This window comes from Urocampus carinirostris, chromosome 12 (genome assembly GCF_059441175.1).
Source record: "Urocampus carinirostris isolate Australia breed hairy pipefish chromosome 12, RoL_Ucar_1.0, whole genome shotgun sequence".
Lineage (NCBI taxonomy): Eukaryota > Metazoa > Chordata > Actinopteri > Syngnathiformes > Syngnathidae > Urocampus > Urocampus carinirostris.
The window spans coordinates 12,253,023-12,275,682 of NC_142360.1; the positions used below are offsets into that span (position 1 = coordinate 12,253,023).

The window sequence follows — 22,660 nt, forward strand, 5'->3', positions numbered from 1 at the left end:
CCTATTCAACTGCAGGGCCCGACAGCTTTCACTGGTTTACACCTGCCGCATCATACAGGTGCCCTGCCCATCCCTTAGAACGCGTCTAAACATCCCACTATCCTTTTCACAACGCCTCTCCAATCATTCCTATCACCAACAAGAGCTCTAGCTTCCACTACATTTAGACCTCTTTCCTGCAGTGCACTCATAACACCATCCATCCACGTCAATTGCGACCTTCCTCTTGGTCTCCTTCCATTTACTTCTGCTCTGTCGATCCTTTTCAACAGCTCCTCATCCATCCTCTCCATGTGTCAAAACCAACCGAGTACTCTCTTATCCACATGTTTGCTCAGTTTCACTAAGACTCCAGTTCTGTCTCTCACAATTTCAATTCTCAATCTACCCAATCTTGTCACTCCTAATTTACTCAAACACTTCATCTCAAAAACATTGAATTTCCTTCTCAAATCTGCGTTCATTAAAAATTACAGACTATTATTACACCATCCCCTGATCTAATACCTACATGAGGGCAAGGGAAAAACTCAAAAACTTCAACATGGGGAAACTGAAGAAACCTTGAGAAAAGACCGCACATGAGGTAATCTCCCTTCCAGGATGACCAGGCTGCAATGGATTTGCAATAACAAATAATACACAGATATTGTCAACAGGAGAAATGCAAAAATAAATAGGTGGCATTTCTGTCAAATAAGTAGGTATTGCATGATTTGCTTATGTGTTCGTTTACATGGCATATAACTGTAGGTATTTATCGCATCTCATTAGCTGCACCGCTTATCCTCACCCCCGTGACCCTACTGAGGATAAGCGGTGCAAATAATGGATAAATGTACTTTTATAACTCTTTCCAACCTGACACAGAACATTAAGCTCACAGCACAAGATGTGAGGTTCTGTGCCATGTCGAAGGTTAACGCCCCAAAAAGCTGACTCATCACTTTTGGTTTTGTTGACTCAACATTTTTCCCAGAAAGACATTTCACCCTCCCAGGACAGAACAACATAAAATATCAACATCATTATTGACTACAGGCAGTCAGGTAGGTTACTTCTGATTATAGATAACTGCCCCAAAAAAGCTGACTTCGTATTTTGGGTTTTGCTGACTTTGCAACTTTTCCATATACATGTACATTCTACACAGAAAGACCCAAAACAAGTTTGGCCGAATCACAATATTTCACAAACAATCAGGTCGGTCACTCTAGAGGTGAAAATGCAACACCCAAAAAACTGACTCTGCATTTTTGGTTTTGGTGACTCACCAATTTTCCAGAAAGATATTTTACCCTCCCAGGCCAGGAAAACGTTGAATATCAACACTGTATTTTACTGGCAGTCAGGTTACCCCAGATGTGAAAACTTCCAAAACAGCTGAGTTAGCATTTTTTGTTTCACTGACTCAGCAGCTTTGGCAGAAAAAAATATTGTTCTCTCTCAGGCCAGAAGAAGTTACGAGTCTCAAAACGATTAAAGCTCTAACCGTTACAGTCTAACGGCACATAGCCACTCTCATTCTAATATCCTGTGGTTGTGGGGCAAATCTCTGTCAAAACACCCTGACTGTTCGATATGATATAAAGCAAATGCTTATAATAAAAAGCTTTTCGGGATTAAAAAAACGGACAATAATGTATCCATAGCTGCCCAATATTGGAAATTGTATTCCAGAATGGCTAATTTTTATATTTTGAAAACATTTTTGTAGTGACATCTGAGAGCACTATTTTAGGTATAAAATTCTTTAATGTTATCTGTTAAAAAACGCAAATAAAGTTGCAATAATTAATAACTGTGTCAGAACCAGAACAGGAGGAAGACTGGTTTGAGACCCCTTTCCTGCAGTGCACTCATAACACCATCCATCCATGTCAATCGTGGCCTTACCTTAGCTTGCTTAGCTTAGGCCCGTAGCTTAATACATTGGATAAATAATACTAAATTTTCAGGTACAAAGCGAGTTACACATACAAACATACAATCCCCCCCCACTCTTTGACATTCACGCGTACAAACACACACACTGCACTTTTGTCAACTCGATGTTTCAATATGTATTTTTATTTACAAAATCAAATTATTATAATAAATGCAATAATGTTCAATGAATCACATTTTCAGTCTGATACCGATGCCCAAATCCTCTGAATTTTTGCTTGTTACTGCATTTATTACTGCATTAGGATCTGAGGTCATGGGTTCAAATACAGCTACCAGCTATATGAAGTTTGTATGTTCTTCCTGCGCCTGTGTGGGTTTACTCCAGGTACTCCGGTTTCCTCTCACATTCCAAAAACACTGCCTCTGGGTAGCAACCAGTTCAGGGTGTCCCCTGCTCAGTGCCCGGTTATAGCTGATATGGGCTCCAGCCACCCGACTGAAGAAAAGCGGTGCAGATAAAGGATGGATTGATGAATAGTAATGTTGGGTTTACAAGTGTTGTGGCCAAGATAGCTGCCGTGTGAGGTACGTTTTTGTTTTGCTTTTGCTAGCCATCTATAAAACTAGTAGCTTAAAGCAGGCATGTAAAACACACAGCCCGATTTAATCCAGGCCTCAATAAATTTCGGAGTATGTTGAGAGAGAAAAAAGCAAGTTTCTATGACATTTTTATAAAGATATGATTTTATTTTAAAAACACAAACCAAGTGCTCTCAGTGTCAAGTTGCTTCAGCTATAAAATGGCATGCACTTAAACTGTCACGATTGCCCATTGCCCTTACTTGGGCCCGCTCGTTTGGCTCCAGCTGTTGCTCGTTGCCTGATTGGCTCCCCTCCTATTTAAACTCAGTGCTCTCATTCACTCCTGGTCAGTCTGTCAACGAACCTCTGCACTCGCAAGACTTGTGTTTTTACTCTGTCCTATATCCTGCTTGTGTATCCAGTATCCGGTATCGATCTTGCCTGTCTCGTTCTGTCCGGCGTCCTGCTCCAGTCTCCTGTATCCGGTATCGATCTCGTCTGTCTCGTCCTGTCTGGTATCTTGCTCCAGTCTCCGGTATCGATCCCGCCTGTCTCGTCCTGTCCGGTATCTTGCTCCAGTCTCCAGTATCGATCCCTTCTGTCTCATCCTGTCCAGTGTCTTGCTCCAGTCTCCAGTATCGATCCTGTCTGTCCTGTCCTGTCTGATATCGATCCAATCTGTCCCGTCCTGTCCAGTATCTTATTCCAGTATCCGGTATTGATCCCTTCTGTCCGGTATCTTGCTCGTGTAACCAGTATCCTGTATTGATCCGGTCTGTCCCGTCCTGTCCGGTATCTTGCTCGTGTATCCAGTATCGATTCATTCTGTCCTGCCCTGTCTGGTATCGATCCCGTCCTGTCCGGTATCTTGCTCTTGTATCAGTCCTGTCTGTCCTGTCCGGTTTCGATCTCGTCTGCCCCTGGCTTCCTGCTTTCCTGTGCCTGACTTCTCTGTCTCACGATCGCCGAATCGCTGGGGTTTGTGTTCCCGCGCATGACTGCCCCGTTCCCGTAAAATAAATCTTGTGTGAAAACGTTACGCATCTAGATTCACCGTATGTTCGGGTTCTGACACAAATTGTTCAAATAAACCAGTTAATACATTCAATGTCAAAACTAAAAATGTGTTTCCCCTATTTGTTTATGAATAAATTTGTTGTTTGGAAAAGATCCCTTCTCATCCGTGATTATAACATGCAGGGTAGGTCACTGATTTAAGCTGAATGACATAGCAAAATACTGACAAAGCTAAAAATTTGGAGTTGACATTATTTTACTGATCCGGCCCGCCTCAGAACAAAAACGAGGGATCCGGCCTCACAGCCATGCTGAGTCTGACATGCCTGCTATAAGAAAAGCTCGGACTTTGTGTACTTTTGCGATTTGTTTAAGACACAGCTTAAAGTGACAGTGTCTATTATTTAGAGCCGCCACCTAATTCATAAAAAAACAACAACATTGATATCAATATTAAGCACACATACATGAACTATCATATAAATTAATAATTTATTTATTTTAAATAGTTACCTAAAGAGAATTTGCTTCTTCGGGTACCCCAAAAATTTCAAAAAGCGTAAACAAAAAATGAAAAGATAAATGATGAGTTTTTGTCACTTTGACTCTGAGTTGACACAAATGCTTGTATTTATTTAAACAGAACAACTTAAGGAGAGCTTTCAAAAATGAAAAGCTTAGCTTGGAATACTATACAGCTGATCTCTACATTCACATTTAGAGACGCTTTTTAGGATTAGACATTTTTTGTTTTCCACCTAATAATTTACAATGATTGTGAAGATTTTCTGGCTAAGTTCCACTGTGATACACAGAAGAAGAAAAACAGAAAAACAGAAAAACACAAAACAAAGTGCATCGGGATATAAGCGAACAATCTTCTTTGTTTTCCCTGATACTACGCACAGTTCTTATTTTGTTTGGGTGTTTAAAGAGAAAACTAAATATGATAGGTAGGTCGCTGTTTGACTGATTGAGAAAATTACTATCGAGATGAACAAGATACACAATCATGTAACCAAAACGCTAAGAACTGGCGATGATAAGTTTATATGGACAGTTATCAGAAAAAAAATCCTTTTAATTTAACAAAAAAAGAAAGAAGACAAAGGAATATATTTTTTATCTTTTGGGTTGCGTTTGCTGTTTGGAATTAAACATTATTGGCGAATTCCTATTTTGTATTCAAATTTCTTTTGTTAACCATCTTAGTTTTTTAGTGCCCCCACTCGATTATTAACCTTTATATTTAAACAATTACTATTATATTTCCAAGGGGTTTGTTTAAACTACTTTTAAATTGTAATGTTCCCGATGAAACAAAATACATTTATTGAAGGAGTCAAAGCATGGCTTTGTAGAAGGTGAGCGATTGTCGCAGAAAGCGGTCTTGCTCCATGCACGCTAGCAGGTCACGAAGAATCACTCGACTCACGCGTTGGACAGCTGGCCTGGGTACCAGCGGCACCTGAATTAGATGTGCACACTAAGTATCTCATCTATACATGCAAAATTCAGACACTAACACAAACTAACACATACCTGTCCTTCTGTATTACTAAGCGGCCTTTTCTTCCTGGGGCCGATAGCTGCCAGAGCAGTGAGGTTGGTTTCTCTTTTCTGCAGTTGAGCGGCTTCCATTTGTTGGAGCTCGAAGAGGAAACAACAAAAAGAGTCAACAAACCCACGGAAACAACTAAAAGTCACATTGGATAAAAAAAAGTTACCTCTTTTGCTCGTTGCTTAAGCTGTTGCTGCAATGGATCTTCAGTGTTTGAGCGACTCTACCAGCAGAAAGCAAACATGGAAAGAGTTGTGGAACGGGACAGGAAAACAGCAATTGGATGTGTGAGACTGACCTTTGCCAATCGCATCATCCTTTCTTTCTCTTCTTCATCTTTCCTCTTCTTCCTCAAAGTCTCCAAACCTTCCAGGAAATGCAGCTGGGAACGCACGTCACTCACTTGGACGTACCGCGTGTCCTCCTGCGAAAGGCAAAAGGCATTCAGGGGCATTGAAAACCAAGAAACCTGGCTCAAGTACCTTCAGCGTCAACTTGCGATGTTCCGCCATGATGCTGAGTTTCTCCAGAAGGCTTCTGAGATACTCCTGTGCAGCGTGAGAAACCAGTGTCACCGCCTCAGGGACCACATGGCTCACCCCGAATGGACGTCCTAAGCGTAGGATTCGGCCCATCATGGGACCAGGGGACAGAAAGAGCTGATCCTGGCACGACTGCACAATGGAGCCCACCGAGCTGGTTAGGATCTGAGCGTTTTCTTCTCGCAAGTTGACGCCCGCCATAGACGCCACATCGTTAATGTCGTCATCTTCTCTAAGGAGCAGAGAAATGCGTACAACTTACCGTCTGTTCTCATTGTATGGTATGTAGGGCTACAACGATTTGTCAATATTGTCCACAGAAATTGATAATATAAATAGTCGACAATGACGACTATTGTCGGCTGACATGTTTTTCTAACGAAGTGTGGCATCTCTGCATGAATAGAATTACTGGCTGTCTCAAGAGGTAATCTACAGAAGTGATGGCGTACCAACATTTGAAGTTTAGGAAAATTTTAGCCTGGGTATTGTGAATAATAAGAGTATTTTTAGAATTTACAAAGCAGATCTTGTGCAGCAGTAGTTCGGTGATGCAAATATTTTAAGAGAGCAGTCGTACAGTTGAACAAAACAGAGTCCGACTAGCCTCGATTAGGTTTAAGTCATATTCAAACCAATACGGTTTTGATGAAATGCACATTTTATACACATATTTTTCGCTATAAAAGACAGCTTGAGCGTTATGCAGTGTCTGAAATAACGTCTGCAAGGACGCCCGGGGCGTGCATCTTTTACGTAGAGCGTACAACCTACAAAACGTCTCCGCCCGGGTGGCAGACAACTTTTTCAAGAAAAAAATTTCGGCAGCCAATCAGAAGCCTGTATCGAATAACTTCGTGCTTCCGGATTTTTCCAAGCATTATAAGGTCATGCATTTTGCATATCATTTTCCAAAGTAGACGCACAGAGAACGCGAGAAAAATGGATAAGTGGTTAGGAATCGAACCAAAACCTCAGCCCCAGATGAAAGATTCAAAAGAAGCTAACAAAATGTATGACGCTACAAAGCGTAAACGTGCATTAAAAGCATTGTGGAAAGAGGAGTTCACGTGGCTTGTAGCAGACGACGCAAAGCAAACATTGCATGAATGAAGATGAGTAAATACAGGTACATACTAATGGCAGATGAAAAACAGCAATGTCATGAATAAGTAAATGTATAATAAACTTAATTTTGAAGTGTTGTTCTGTTATATATTTTGATTATCAATCTTTAATACTTTGCAACAGTGTTTTTTTTGTGATTAGTTGTCTTATTGTGTTTCAAGTTGTGTTATGGCTGGGCAGGCAACTTTTCAGAGTTGTCTGCCCTCGAGTCCGGTAACTTTTTGTCATGAGTTTCAGACACTGCGTTATGCCAGACTGCCTGTCAAAACATTAAAAAAGATAAACGTCAGATGAGAATCGTTAAGTACTTTTGTTAGAATTTGCAGTTGACTACTGAATGTACAACACAAAATGCACATATTTGTTGTATTTACTGTTCTACTGCTGCTAATGAGCCTTTCTTGTTTTACATGGATACAAAACAGGATTTTAATTTATTTGTTTACCTGTCTCGAAATAAAATGGACTGAGGTTTGTTCGTGAATGTATGTCTCTACTGACCGAGCACCGTTCCTAATTGAATTTAGCATTTTCATTTATTCATTGTGTAACGGGTGTAGTAATAACTTTTTTTTTTATTGAAATTCCTGCTGAAATATGTGTATAGTTTATGGTAAATGTCCTGCAATGATGAGTCCAACAGTGCCATCTGCTGGTATGGGGCGGGGTTTGGTTTTGGCTTCTGACATGTGACCGAGAGGCGGGGTTTGTTGGCAGAGAGAACTGCAATGGTAAGACACATCTTTTGGTGCTCCACAAAAGAAGTTAATTTTAAACATTATAACCCCAGCTGACAAATCTCTCAACATGCACAGTAATGTGATTGATATTGTCAAGCTGTTTAGTTTTATTTTCGTTTTGTCTATGTTTTACTAAATTATGAATTCCCCTTGTAGAGATCAAAGAGATCAAAACCAGCAGAAAAGCTAATGTTGTGACTCATCCATTTGCAGGTAACTTGTACCCGTTTTTATACTCATTATTGTTTTTATTTCTATTTTCTCATATACATTAAAAAAGGATGATGTTGGTTATAATTCAGACGAAAGAAAAATATGTTGAATCCATAGGTGGTAGAGTGTTCGTCTTTGGATCAAGGGATCCCAGTTCGAATCCCGTCTCGCCCGTGTTACATGTCGAAGTGTCCTTGGGTAAGACACTGAACCCCTAATACCCCCAATAAGCAGGTTAGCGCCTTACATGGCTGCAGGGCCGCTATTGGGAAATGTGGAGCACATTGTAAAGCGCTTTGGGAAGTCATTGACTTGAAAAGCGCTATATAAATGCAGATCATTTCATTTCATTTCAAACGTTAAAAATCCACTATACGATCTATCTTGTTAAAATGTAAAGATGTAAAAATGTATTGTGATATTCTGAAATGTATTTTATGTAAAGTGAAAAGAAAGCTCTTTGATATGCTTTGTTGGCAGTCTTAACAGAGAGAACTGCAATGAGATCAAAGAGATCAAAACCAGCAGAAAAGCTAATGTTGTGACTCATCCATTTGCAGAAACTGTAATAATAAAAACCTCATCATCCAATCCAGCGTGAATGTGGATCTTTGGTGGGACACGTACAACGCGGTTACAATTGTATGAATCTGATCATGTTCAGTAAGAAAATTATTCATTGCACCATTTTTCTTGTGTTTATCATCATGCGCCACATAAATCCGCTTTAAAATAATAATAATAATTATACGATTATTTAACTAATCATTTTTAGTCAGTGACTATCTGACTATTAAAAAAAGTCGTTAGTATCATCATCTTTATTTAAACTCGTTTGCAAATGACATATTTACAGAGTTCAATTGAATTGAATACATTTGTGAAAATGTACTTTTTAATTTAGAGTTGTGGTGAGATACATCTGAATCGTCTTACTTGTATGAGGCTGAATTGTCCCGAGAAGAAAGTCTTGAGGTGCGCACAGGATCATGGGTAAACGGTTGCTTCATGGAGGTTACTTTTGAAAAAAAAAAAAGAAAAAAAAAGGGGGGGGGGGGGGGAAAGCACATTAATAATAGTTTATAATAATATTCTCCAAAAGTGGCTTGTAATTTAAAACTATAGAGAAGAAATTTGATTGTCATGAATGGAATAAGAGCTACCTGTAACGGTTTTTCCAATATTGACTGGGGTGTCTTTAGAGGTAAAAATGGGACTCCTGAAGTTCCTAGAGGTTGAAGCTCTGGCCTCGGTCAACATGCTTGCACCAACTGACTATATGATGGATCATAAACCGCATTTGACATGATTCGGCCAGGCTACGAAATGAAGGGTTTATGAACTTGGAAATGGGCTCACAATGGGTTTTTTTGAAGCAGGGCTGCAGGAAGAGAAAGACAATGACGACGAAGAGGAGCAGGCTTGCTGGATGAATACTTGTGGGTCAGCAGTGAGGCGACGCACTGCTGGGAGACTTTTCTGAAAGAAGGACACAACAGTATTCATTAATGTCACAAAAATAATTCTAAATTTTAAAACCTTGGCCTCAAAGACATATACCTTCTGGCGCCAACCAGTTAAAAAAACGAGGAAGGTCCCAATAAATATATAATTTTAACAATTTCAGATTTGGTTTTGGAGCAACTGGCACGGCGGATGAGAGGTTAGCGTATCTGCGGCACAGTTCAGAGGTCATGGGATCAAATCCAGTTACCAACTTTCCTGTGCGGAGTTTAAATGTTCTCCCCGTGCTTGTGTGGGTTTCCCCCGGGCACTCCGGTTTCCTCCCACATTCGAAAAATCATGCATGTCAGGTTAATTGGCCAAATCCAAATTGTCCCTACATGTGAATGAGCGAGTGAGTTGTCTGTCTCTGTGTGCGGCTGGTTGGCAACTAGTTCAGGGTGTCCCGCTGCCCACTACCCGAAGAAAGGCACCCCTGTGACCGTAGTGAGGATAAGTGGTGCAGATGATGGATGGATGAGGGTTTTTGAGCAAGATTTGGAGCTAATGGGCCAAATGATATTCTGAAAACATTCCGGAAATGTGAAAACAAAGCTGGAGTGCAAAGATGTGTTAGGGCATCTGTGTGTGGAACTCTTTGTGCTTTAGCTTTATTTTCACATTTCCAGATATCTTTCAAAACAGTTATATGTACAAACATAGGCCTAGTACCCATCATTCTTACTCCGAAACCACGTCTTCAATTTAAAAAAAAAAAAAAAAAAAAAAGGTTTTAAAGGTTAGGTGCATTGTTCCTGTTGTTCGTGAAAAAAATAGACAAATATTTTTTCTTAAGTGGTTACAATGGTCAAAAAAGCCTGTATATTAACATACAGCCTCAATAAGCTTTTATATCACATTTATTAAAGCTGTTTGGGGTGGAAGAGATTAGGTGGGAGGAATGAGGTTGGGGGAGTGCTTGAGAGTCATGTCATGCTTGTCCCCCTGGGGAAATTGGTGAAAGCAAAAAGAGGTATGTTTCAAGTACACTCCATACATCAACCCAAACGCCAAGAAAGAATCAAAAAGAAGAAACTTGCAATTTTATAATTTTGTTTCTCTTGTAAAATCGAGTGTCATTGCCCCTTACTTACCTTGAGGAACGGCACCAAGCAGGGCTGCGGTGTGGACTTGAGCTCCTTGTACAGAGCCTCCGTGAACTCCTCTGCTTCTATCCTGCCTTCCTACAACATCAACAACCTTGAATTTGTATGACCTGCCCACAATAAATAAATCAAATAGTAAAAATCCCACCAGAAGACTCCTGACCAAGCCTCGCACATTGTTGGCCATGTTGACAGACTTTGAGTCACTAGATGCTAGCTTCATCAGTGTCACCAGGAAGTTCTTGCACTTCTTCACACTCTCTAGCATCTCCTTTGCAGGAAAAAGGGCATATGACAAACATTTTAAGACGACAGAACCGCGGGGCCTTTATAGATGGGCCAAATCATGCTGTGAACATTTTCCTGAAACGTATTATGAAAAATACCTTTTGGCGAGAAAAGAAAAACTAAGAGTGGTTCCCTACAATTCAAATTGAGTCACTTACCTGACTAATAGGTTGGGGTTCCTTCTTGGTTTCCGTGGGTACCGGCTGAAAAGAATCCCGGGGTACCCCAACTACACCTCGTGTCTGAACCACTGCAGGTTTGGGAGTAACGCCCATCACCTGAAGGAACAGATGCAAAAACGAATTATTTTCACACAACCATGACAACATACAATGCATTTAGTCTTTGCCATTGCCATTTAAAATAATCTTTACTAATAGATTTTCTTTTGTGTTTTTAGTTTGTTACTTAAACATGGTGAACGAATGAGTATTTCTAACGCAATATACAGTATAATTTTGCATTTTTCAAGATATATTTTCTGTCTGAGTATCAGAGTGTGTCTTGTTCTTTTGCATATATTGTGTATTGGTTGGACTGTGGTTCCTATTTGTTCTCTGAATATACGTGGGAAAGGTTGGGGAAAGAAACGACTCAAGTACTGAGTAACTGTAGAGATTCATTTATGATTTTGTTTTTCAAAACAACTATTCGATGAGATCATAAAATCATCAAAGTCCACCCATTCAACAATAAATTCTGAGTCTGTAATTGTATTTGTACTCTGTTTGGGTACACGCAGCTAGATGCACTGCGCATACAGTACAGTAAAACACGTTTCTAAAGCTGCTCACAAGTGGCAACTGGTGGTTGTTTGGGTCACTGGTCAAATCTAAAAAGAAATGAGAACTCTTGACAAAATAAATGCACTTTCGCAGACGGACGTTGACTTGTACTTACGTGGAGGGGATTTAGGTCATGAGTTCAAAGTAGCCTAGTGTAGCTGAGTAAGAGTACAGTTTCTTCTTCGCAAATCTAATCACGTATAAGGATTCGAAAATACTCTTAGAAGTACAACATTTCCCAAAACTTACTCAAGTAAATTTAACGGAGTCAATGTAATTTGTTACTACCCACCTCTGCAAAGCACCATAGCATAGTTCATGTATTTTGCTTATTATTCAAATCAAATGTTTTTTCATGAAGTTTTTCTACCACAAGGAAGCCCTATATAATACACACATATACATTTTACTGTACTTTACAGGTTACTGTCTTACCAGAACCATTTTCACCGTATCATGTTATAATTTGAATTTGAAAGACTAAGAGGACAGTCCAGATGTCGTTATACCTTGACCATGGTTGTCTTTGGAACAGCCGTCGGTTGTAAAGTTTGAGAAGCGCCCATCCTGATTTGAGACATCTTATCGCTGCTTTGACCTGCCACAGTCGCTGTGGATCCCTGATGTAGAAAACGGTGCAGTTCATGTGAGCACAGACCCACATGAAATACTGTACCCTTACCTTGGAGGTAAAAATTTTGGTGGAAATACCAATGCTGGTTCTTGCTCCCTGCTGCGCCTGAGCCAAAGCCTGCTGGGACATCAGCATCAACTGACCACTGTCACTGCGGATCAGCACCATACCTGTCCATTTACATGAATTTATGTAAAATTGTTATTACCCATCCACCCATCATCTACTGTTTGTCCGAGGTCGGGTCGCAGGGGGAGCTGGCGCCTCATAACGTGAAGGAGAAGTGTCTCTAAACTGAGTCCCTCCCAAATGACCGAGCTTCTCACCCCATCTATAAAGGGAGAACCCAGCCACCCTGCAGAGGAAACTCATTTCAGCTGCTTATATCCAGAATCTTGTTCTTTCGGTCATGGCCCAAAGTTTGTGGTCATAGGTGGGGGAAGGAATGTACAACTTGTAAATTGAGAGCTTTGCCTTTTGGCTCAGCTTCTTCTTCACCAGGACGGACCAGTACAGGGTCCGCATGACTGAAGACATTGCACCTATCTGTCCGTCGACCTCATGTTCCATCCTACCCTTGCTCATGAACAAGAACCCGAGACACTTTAACTCCTCTAACTGGGGCAGGATCTCATCCCTGACCCAAAAAGGGCGTGCTACCCTTTTCGGGCTGAGAATCATGATCTCGGACTTGGAGGTCCTTATCTTCAGCCGGGCTGCTTCACAATAGGCTGTGAGAGCTGAGGATTACGGCTTTAAGAAGCAAACAGCACAAAATCACCTGCAAAAAGCAGAGATGTGCCTGAAAATTCTGTTCATTAGAGTTATGAACAAAATCGGTGAAAAAAGGCAACCTTGGCAGAGTCGCACTCCCACTGGAAATTACGGTAATCCGAATGAATGCAGTACAAATTCTGGCAGAGGTCATACATCAAATCTAGTTTATCTATATAGCACTTTTCATACAATAAAAAACAGATCAAAGAGCTGAATGAAACCATCCCATATGTATCAACACAAAGGTCGCTTGTGTAAAATGGCCCATCCCAGCTGACTCGGGGAATGGGCAGGCCACACCCTTGACTGCTGACCATCCAGTCGCAAGGCACATAAAGACAATCAAGTATTAAAACATACACTCCAATTAGAGTACATCAATCAACTTGCTATCCATATTTTAGGTGGCATGGAGGAAATTGGAGAGCCAGGCGAAGAAGCGACGAAAACATGCAAACTCCAATATGAAAGACACACACACACCTTAATGATGCACGGATTCGCTACAGCCACTTGGTTTGCATTTACTTCAAGGCACTTATTTTGTTGCATGTTGCTTGAACTAAGAATTAAAGAACAACAATTATTAAAATGAGTGGAATGAAGTAGGATTGCCCTCCTAATTCAGTCAAGTGGTAAGCCTTCGAAGACAATATAACAACATGAAATGTGAATTCACTTGTGTAGAATTGTCCAGAACTGGGGTCTCCAACCTTCTTCAAGCTAATAGCTACTTTTTGTTGCTAATCAGCGCACAACTCATCATTTTACTACTTCATTGTTTCTATGTTATTGCCAGGCTAATTATTGGAAGGTTGAATAGAGTCATTTAACTATTAGAAACTCACAAAAGACCAGCACCCATTTTCAGAACAGGTCTCTGGGCATCACAACTGTACTTACTACAAAAATACTTAAAACATACAACTACAGTAATACTACAAAACTAAATATCCAATTCTGTGCTTAAAAAAAGGAACCAAACATAATATTTGCCTTATTTGTGGGTGTTTAAAAACAAATTTCATGAAAATAATATAATTTACAACAAATATAAAGGAATACCTATAACATGCAGATGTCTGCATGTATATTTATTCATAAATGAAGAAATTGGATACGTCTCCAAGACTGGCCCCTTAGGCCCATTTTTTTACCGCAATGCAACCCGCAACTACACATAGTTACCCACCCCTCCTTTAAAGGCTAGTAGAGTTTAAATGTTAGCCGCGTGATGCTAAATTAGAATACCTGGTGGAATCTGGATGTTTGCAGGCAACTGTCTCTGAGCTGAGCGAGGCATCACGGCCATCGGTGATCCCGATGACCTAGGCACCGTTATCATCACCGTCCTCCCCTGGGCCAATGTAGGGGGCACTGTGGTGGTGGTGGTGGGCTGGCTTAGAACTGCTTTGGGCCCAGTGGCAGTCTCCCCACCAGGCTTGGAAATGTTGGTTACTAACATTATAGCGGCAGCGGACGTCTGAGGAGTAGGAACGGTGGGAGTAGGTTGATACACTTGTCCTCTGGAAGAACATGGAGAAGGAACAAGGCCACACTTGGCCATGACCTGCTGTTGGTTCTTCACTTGAATGGTGCTAAGATCTCCATCTCGTACTGTTCCTATGGGGTCTTTATTTGTGGCCATGCTACTATGTGAGAAACAAATGTCACCTTAGTATCAAATCCAATATGTAAGATTCCTTTGAAAATAAAATAAAAAAACTGAGGCTTCTCTATTCATCTCTAACATATTCAAGGCCTGAATGACCTGCAAACGTATATTCCAACTTGGATTTGTTATTTTTATTACATACATCAGATGTAGTTTTGTTCATAGCACACTATTTACTTGTATTGTCCATAGAGGACATCCAAAATAAATACAAATCGATAGGTCTGATGAAACTCAACGTTTTAGTGTTTGTAAGTTAAAAAAAAAAAGAATTTCAGAAATGACTTAGTTATCACAGTTACAAAAAGGTGCCATATATTGGCTCTAATACAGCGAGAGGTTTATGGTTTGAACCAATTTATTGACACTAATAACAGAAAACAATCTTGACAATCTCAACAGCAATCAAGCACATTCACAGCGAGAGGGAAAACTGATAAAACTGTGCAAGGGTTAAAGACGCTTTTAAAGAATTTTGATTTAACCCAAGTACAGCCCCCCAACCCCACACTCCAAAAACGTCACACAAAATAACTTACCGTTATATCGCTACGTTTTAAGTACACGTTAACGTCAAACGACTGTTTGGATTTTGTTAGCCGATTTGCTCCAGACAAGGTGTAGGTAATAACTTTTAATTTGGATTATAACATTTTTCTTCCAAATGACCTCGTGTTTGACGATATTACTTTCAACTTAATTGAAATGATTCGTCAACAATTCGAATTCATCAACTCCCTTAAACGTATACGTGAAACGCGTTGCTCAGGAGAACTATGATACTTACGTCTAATGTTATTAACACTTCATAGAAAATATGAGATATTACAAAGATAAGGGCCGATTTGTTTTATAATACGATCGAAAAAGACGACCGCGTCCCCGAGTGTATTGATTTAAATTACGTGCTCTCCAAGGAAGGGGTTGGGGGGCGTGAACGCACCGTCCCATGTAGCAATCGCTGGTTGTCTGTGTGACGCATTCATGGAAACTGGAAGATGTGGGATGTTTTACGACTTTCAAGCAGTGGCGATTTTAGGTTTAGAGTTTAGGGGGGCTGAGCACCCAGAATGTCCGGCTGATTAAAAAAAAAATCAACTTACATAATATAACGTGTCTAATTCAATTATGAAAACATTTTAATGAAAATGGTTTGCTAAAGATTTTTTCTTTCTTTTTTAATGTCGTTTTTATCATATGAATCAATGTTTGTTTTGAGGCAGTTTTATTAATTGAATGTTTCTTTTGAATAAGGGCCATAAATATAAACTAGACTTGAATTTATGACACTTCCTCTCTGCGCTTTAAAAAGACCTCTTAGACTATCACAGTGCAGGTGCATTTATACAGAGACTTGAGTACACACAGGTGGATTCCATCTATCATCGTTAGTCATTTAGATCAACATTGAATCATTCAGAGATCCTCACTGAACTTCTGGAGAGAGTTCGGGAGGTAGAGCGCTCGTCTTGGGATCAAGAGGTTGCAGGTTCGATCCCCGACTCCTCTGTGTTATATGTCGAAGTGTCCTTGGGCAAGACACTGAATCCCTAATGCCCCTAATAAGCAGGTAGGCACCTTGCATGGCTGACTCCCTATTGGTGTGTGAGTGTGTGTGAATGGTTAAGTGTGAAGCACATTGTAAAGCTCTTCATTGACTTGAAAAGCGCTATATAAATGCAGACCATTTACCATTTACCACTTTGTGGGCTGGATGAGTTCTTAGCGCATCCGCTGCACAGTTCTGAGGTCATTGGATCAAATCCAGCCACCAGCCTTCCTGTGCGGAGTTTGCAATGGCTTCCTATGCTTGCGTCAGTTTCCTCCCACATTCCAAAAACATGCATGTCAGGTCAATTGGCTGTTGGTAAGTGTCCCTAGGTATGAATGAGTAAGTGAGTTGTCTGTGTCTGTTTGCCCTGCGACTAACTGGCAACCAGTTCAGGGTGTCCCCTGCCCACTTCCCCAAGACAGCTTTGACTCTGCTGAGGATAAGTGGTGCAGATAATGAATGGATGGATGGCACTTTGTGGTTATCATGATAAAGTACTCTCACTGGAACCTCCATAGACTCAACTGCAATGCCCCAAGTGACACAAGCCGAGTGAGAGGAGAGCGGGGGGGGGGGCTGTAGTGGTGCTAGGAATCAAATAAACTGAACCATTCCAAGGAAGTGGAGTATTTTTGATTTGATTTACTCTTTTAAAATAAGTTCTTGGTGACATATTTCTCCATGCCAGTCCAAAAGAACCTTTGACTGTCCAAGGACAATGTTGATGCTGATGACATGCTGCATCATGGACACCATGCAGGTTTTGACGTTTCAAGGACTCAAAAATGACTGACTCCTCACTCTGTAAGGGGCCCTATCTCGAACTTTTAACTTCTTCCAATGGCTCAGCAACACAAGGACTGGACTCCTCACAAACGAGCGGTGGGTCTCTTATGGTGCTGAACATAAAACAGGACTTTGCTTAATGTCTTGTAATTCCAGGTTGTGTAGTTGGCTCTGAGGAATGACGATGGACAGATCCTCTACGGGTAGTTGAAGTGAATTTGGGTTTATCCCAGGGAATGCTGCCATTAGTTGAGCATCCAGGACTGCTGACACCTCTTCAGAACGAAAAGCGTTTCCGGATGACGGACGCCGAGAAATATGTTTACCTGCAGAATCTCCACTCAGGACAGTCTGGCAGTTGCTGGTCAAGCAAAAGGCACACTGGACTATTTTGTTGACAACTCTCACTTCATCCAGCAAGTTGAGACAAGTTGAGGCAAGGCTCCTTTACCAGACAATGGCTCACATAAGACCGGAATAAAGGGTTTATATATATATATATATATATATATATATATATATATATATGTAACAGGTGTGATAATAACTATTATTTTATTGAAATTCCTGCTAAAATATGTGTATAGTTTTTGGTAAATGTCCTGCAATGCTGAGTCCAACAGTGCCATCTGCTGGTATGGGGTGGGGTTTGGTTTTGGCTTCTAACATGTGACCAGGAGGTGGGGTTTGTTGTCAGTTTTACCAGAGTACTACAAAGGTAAGACATATCTTTTGGTGCTCCACAAAATAAGTTAATTTTAAAGTTTATAACCCCAGCTGACAAATCTCTCAACATGCATAGTAATGTGATTGATATTGTCAAGCTGTTTAGGTTTATTTTCGTTTTGTTTCTGTTTTACTAAATATTAATTCCCCTTGTAGAGATCAAAGAGATCTGACCCAGCAGAAAAAGCTAATGTTGTGACTCATCCATTTGCAGGTAAATTGTACCCATTTTTATACTCATTATTGTTTTTATTCCTATTTTTCATATACATTAAAAAAAAGGATGATGTTGGTTAAAATTCAGAGTAAAGAAAAACATGTTGAATTCATTGTAAACGTTAAAAATCCACTATACAATCTCTTGTTAAAACTATCTTGTTAAAATGCAAAGATTTATACATGTATTGTGATATTATAAAATGTATTTTCTGTAAAGTGAAAAGAAAGCTCTTTGATATGCTTTGTTGTCAGTTTTACCAGAGTACTACAAAGAGATCAAAGAGATCTGACCCAGCAGAAAAAGCTAATGTTGTGACTCATCCATTTGCAGAAACTGTAATAATAAAAACCTCATCATCCAGTCCAGCGTGAATGTGGATCTTTGGTGGGACACGTACAGCGCGGTTACATTGGTGCCGTGACCCGTGACTTCTATCAAGCTCTCCGAACCGAGGACTGTCCTACCTGCCACATCATTTCATGAAGCCATCAGCTCACAGTATTTAAAACTGCTATACAGTGACGTGTTACGCAGGCGATTTTGACTTATTTACATCTTTGAAACATGTTTACTCAGAGCACAAGTGACGTTTCTGAGGGTGTAGCTGATCAGATGACAAATATTATTCAGGAGATAGGACATAAATTGGCTGATAGCATATTCACAAATATACAGTCACGTAATATAGTAGCTCCTAACGCTGCTGCCACACAAGATGTAGCAAACAGATTGAATCAGGTGGTTACACAGAGAAAGGTTAAGGAACCGCCGTCATTTATTGGGGATGGCTCAGACTCAATAACAATACATGAGTGGGAAAATCTAATGAGGACATTTATTAAAAGGAGTAATGTGAGACTTGAAGAGCAAGCAGAGGAAATCCTTATACATTTAAGAGGAAAAGCTAAAGATGTAGTTAGGTTTGGCATTAGAAACAGTAATATAGACGTCTATACCCGCCCTGACATGATTTATAGTCTTCTCAGGAAACACTTTAGCTGTACCAAGTACTCTGCTGTCCCTCTAGCTGACTTTTATTCAACTTTGCCCAAAGACCAGGAAGACCCCTATGACTACTGGCTGAGACTAAACAGAGCAGCTGACCTTGCCTCTGAGTGCTTGAGTGAGCAGGGCAAAACATTTGACAACCCTGAAATAGAGGTTACTCACATGTTTATTAGGAACTGCCCATGCAAGGAACTGGCACTCACTTACAGATCAAAAACCATCGAAAAGTGGTCTGCATGTGAGTTACTAGAGGTGCTGAATGAATACCACGCTGAGAAGAGCTACAAAGCAGATTCCCTACAACAACCTGCGAATAGAGCGGAAATTGCCGTACACAAAGCTGAGGTGAACCATGGTCCAACCCTCGTGCACGAGCCACCTCAGACTTCGAGCCCACAGTATGTCTCTCTAACGGACGTTATTAGTATGTTGGAGAAAGTTCTGATACGTGTTACCTCGAACCAGTTCCAAGAGAGAGGGGGAGCTCCAACCAGGCGACCTGGAGCCAGAATCAATGGTTTCACTGCCAAGCCATGTATCATTTGCAAAGAAGTCGAACACAGTGCTCTCTCTCATTGCCGAGACAAAAACCTTTGCTTTCACTGCCATGCCCCAGGGCATTCTCGACGTGATTGTCCAGTGACGAAAGTTGTCCCGCTGCCTCAGGGAAACTAACTGATCTGCGCTTAGGGGAGAACAGTGCAGATCAACTGAGTATACCTCCCACCACTAATGTGAAGCCTGACATGCAAGATAATAAATCAATTTATGAGTTGTATAGCAACAAGATACCTCCATCGAAGAAGCTGATCTTTCAGGGGTTTCAGAGAATAGCGGAGACTGACGAACTGTTTTACACACCTGTACTTGTGCAAGAAGGCCCCACTTTCAGAGCGCTGTTGGACAGCGGGTCGATGGCTTGTACAGTAAGTGAGGACACGGCTAAGTCCCTCATGCAGCCATTCCCTGATATGATGAGTTACACGGCCGATGATTATGTCATTGTAGGCTGCGGTGGACACCAAGTTTCTCCCAGAGATATGTACGACATTCACGTCACAGTTTACGGGTGCCAAATGATAATACCAGTAATGGTTGTGCCAGGCCAGACCGAACAGATGATCCTTGGCAGCAATGCCATCAAATATATTTTGACTCAATTGAAAAGTACTGATGGCTACTGGAGATTAGTTTCCACTCCTGACAACGGTCTGTCGGATAACCACAGTCAATTCCTGTCAATGCTTTCTAACACAGAGAGATGGAGAGGTGACTGCATTCCAGACAAAGTAGGGACAGTAAAAATCAAGAGTTGCGTGACGCTGAATCCACGGACCGAGTACGTTATTTGGGGCAAGTTACCTGAGTTGGCCGGGACGTCTGCGGGCAGCACAGTGGTCGTTGAGCCAACCCAATCAAAGGCTGGGCCCAGACAAGTCCTTGTCGGAAGAGTTGTTACTCCACTCTGGGGAGATGGATGGGTGCCTGTTAAAGTCTTTAATCCCACGGACAGAGTTGTGGTGCTGAGGAGAAACAGGAAAATTGCAGATGTGTCTCCTTGTATCGCAGCGGAAGACCTGCCCAATGCAGAGGAGGTCAAGTGCAACGTGCAGAGTGTACAGAGCAAAGAGGTCCGACCCAGGTCAGAAGAGGACATGATGCGTACATTGGAAGCTCTGGGACTGCAAGACATTGACCTGAAGTCATGTGAGGTTTCGCTGCAGTGTAAAGACAAGCTCCTCCATATCATCGAACAATTCGAGTCAATCTTCTCTCGCCATAAGATGGACTGTGGAGAGGCCAAAGAGTTTGTACATCGTATCCACCTTGTTGATGACAAGCCATTCCGTCTACCCTACAGACGTATACCACCAAGTCAGTATGAAAAACTGAGGACGACTCTGAACGAGATGGAAGAGAAAGGAATTATTCAGAAGTCAACTAGCGACTATGCATCTGCGCCTGTTCTCATATGGAAGCGGAATGGCGAACTAAGGGTATGTACTGATTTCAGAAGGCTTAATGCAAGAACCATAAAGGATGCCTACCCACTACCGCATCAAGCTGATGCTTTGGCCGCACTTGGGGGAAATGCCTTTTTCTCCACAATGGACCTGACATCAGGCTACTACAATGTCCCCTTGCACCCTGATGACAAAAAGTACACGGCATTCTCGTCACCATTCGGGCTTCACGAGTACAACCGGCTCCCTCAGGGACTTTGCAACAGCCCAGCAACATTTATGAGGATGATGATGTCGATATTCGGTGATCAGAATTTCATGAGCCTATTATGTTACCTCGACGATCTGATGGTGTTTGCCCCTACAGAGGAAGTTGCACTCCAACGCCTGCAGATGGTGTTTACTCGCCTCAAGGAACACAACCTCAAGCTCGCACCCAAAAAGTGTTTTTTCCTCAGACGGACTGTGAAATTTCTTGGGCATGTCATCAGTGAGGATGGAATTCGGACTGACCCCGAGAAGGTGAGAGCGATAAATGACGTACAAGTCGCTGATCTAATGGAGTCGGATGGCAAGACGCCATGCCCTAGTAAAATCAGATCTTTTCTAGGCATGGTGATGTATTTCCAAAGCTTCATTGAAGCATGTTCTGCGAAGGCAAAACCTCTGTTCAGGCTCACATCTGAATCTGGTGACAAGCATAAGCGCAAGAGAGCCCGCAAGAAAGGTCAAGTGAAGCTGACGCCTGCAGATTGGTCCGATGCATGCCAGAACGCCTTTGAAGCACTGAAGCACGACCTCGTGACAGGTGTCACTCTGGCCCACCCAGATTTTGATGCGCCGTTTATTCTGGCTGTCGACGCATCCTTTGATGGGATTGGAGCAGTCCTGTCACAGCTGCCACCTGGTGGAAAAGTAGCCAGACCAGTCGCCTTTGCAAGTAAGACGCTCTCTCGCTCCCAGCTCAACTACCCTGCACACAGGCTCGAATTTCTTGCCTTGAAATGGGCGGTATGTGATAAATTCAGCCATTGGTTGAAAGGAAGACACTTTACCACGTGGACCGACAATAACCCACTGACATACATTTTGACCAAACCAAGACTTGATGCGTGTGAACAGCGGTGGGTAGCGAAGCTAGCTGCATACAATTTTGACCTGAAGTACATTCCCGGCCCAAAGAACATCGTAGCCGACGCTCTGAGCCGTGAGCCATTTGTACGGTCATGTGTGGGTCATCGCCTTGTTACCGAGCCCTATACCTCGCTCTTGGACCAAGTCAACAGGGTGAACAACAGTACTGTGCAAGAGGTGTTCAGAGTATCCAACAATTGTCACGCTGTTGTAGACGAGAGTGCTGGGACATCAGACGAGTCAGTAAAAAGGGCAATTCCATCAGGCTCCAATGGTTCTGTGACATCAGAAGAAGTTGCTGCTGTCCTCAATGCTCAGTCCACTGGTGGCGTGGGTCAAGTGATGGGAACAGATGCCAACTTCAATCTTCTGCAGAAGGGAGATCAGTCAACAGCACTCCCACAGAGTCAGCTAGTTGGTTTACAAGAACAGGACAACACAATAAGCAGAACCATGTACTTTGTGCATAGACACAAGAGACCTACCAGGCGTGAGAGAGCTGTCGAGTCGCCTAGTGTGATGAAACTACTGAAGCATTGGAGCAGACTCACCATACAGAATGGCATGCTCTACAAAATAAGGAAAGATCCTCACATGGCCAAGAAAATCTTCCAGTTTGTGGTGCCTGATTCATTGAAACAGAAAGTCCTTCAAGGTTTACATGACTCAGCAGGTCACCAAGGCCAGAACTTTGTCTCTGGTGAGGCAAAGATTCTTCTGGAATGGCATGGAACGTGATGTTGTGAATTATGTTAAATCCTGTCAGCGCTGTGTAGTAGGGAAAACACCGGAACCACACAACCGTGCACCACTCAAGAACATAGTCACC

The 22,660-nt window shown here is 41.7% G+C and overlaps 1 protein-coding gene across 6 annotated transcripts; it reads right to left on the reverse strand.

Moving 5' to 3' along the window:
* Window positions 1-4,097: 4,097 nt before the first annotated feature.
* LOC148354957 (transcription initiation factor TFIID subunit 4-like) lies at window positions 4,098-15,460 on the reverse strand. 6 transcript variants are annotated; one of them, XM_088350279.1, is made up of 15 exons: window positions 15,385-15,460; window positions 14,018-14,415; window positions 12,038-12,159; window positions 11,865-11,975; window positions 10,729-10,848; window positions 10,431-10,553; window positions 10,271-10,360; window positions 9,033-9,152; window positions 8,837-8,948; window positions 8,610-8,691; window positions 5,533-5,824; window positions 5,349-5,474; window positions 5,217-5,273; window positions 5,032-5,139; window positions 4,098-4,957 (listed from the first exon to the last, which is right to left on the reverse strand). In XM_088350279.1, the coding sequence occupies exons 1-15, from the start codon at window positions 15,390-15,392 to the stop codon at window positions 4,832-4,834; spliced, it is 1,995 nt and encodes a 664-aa protein (XP_088206405.1). In that variant the 5' UTR covers window positions 15,393-15,460; the 3' UTR covers window positions 4,098-4,831. The 6 variants fall into 6 exon arrangements, with proteins under 6 accessions (XP_088206405.1, XP_088206410.1, XP_088206406.1 ...); XM_088350284.1 differs by lacking the exon at window positions 15,385-15,460 and adding an exon at window positions 15,229-15,376; XM_088350280.1 differs by lacking the exon at window positions 15,385-15,460 and adding an exon at window positions 15,229-15,376 and having other exon boundaries at window positions 14,018-14,418.
* Window positions 15,461-22,660: the final 7,200 nt, after the last annotated feature.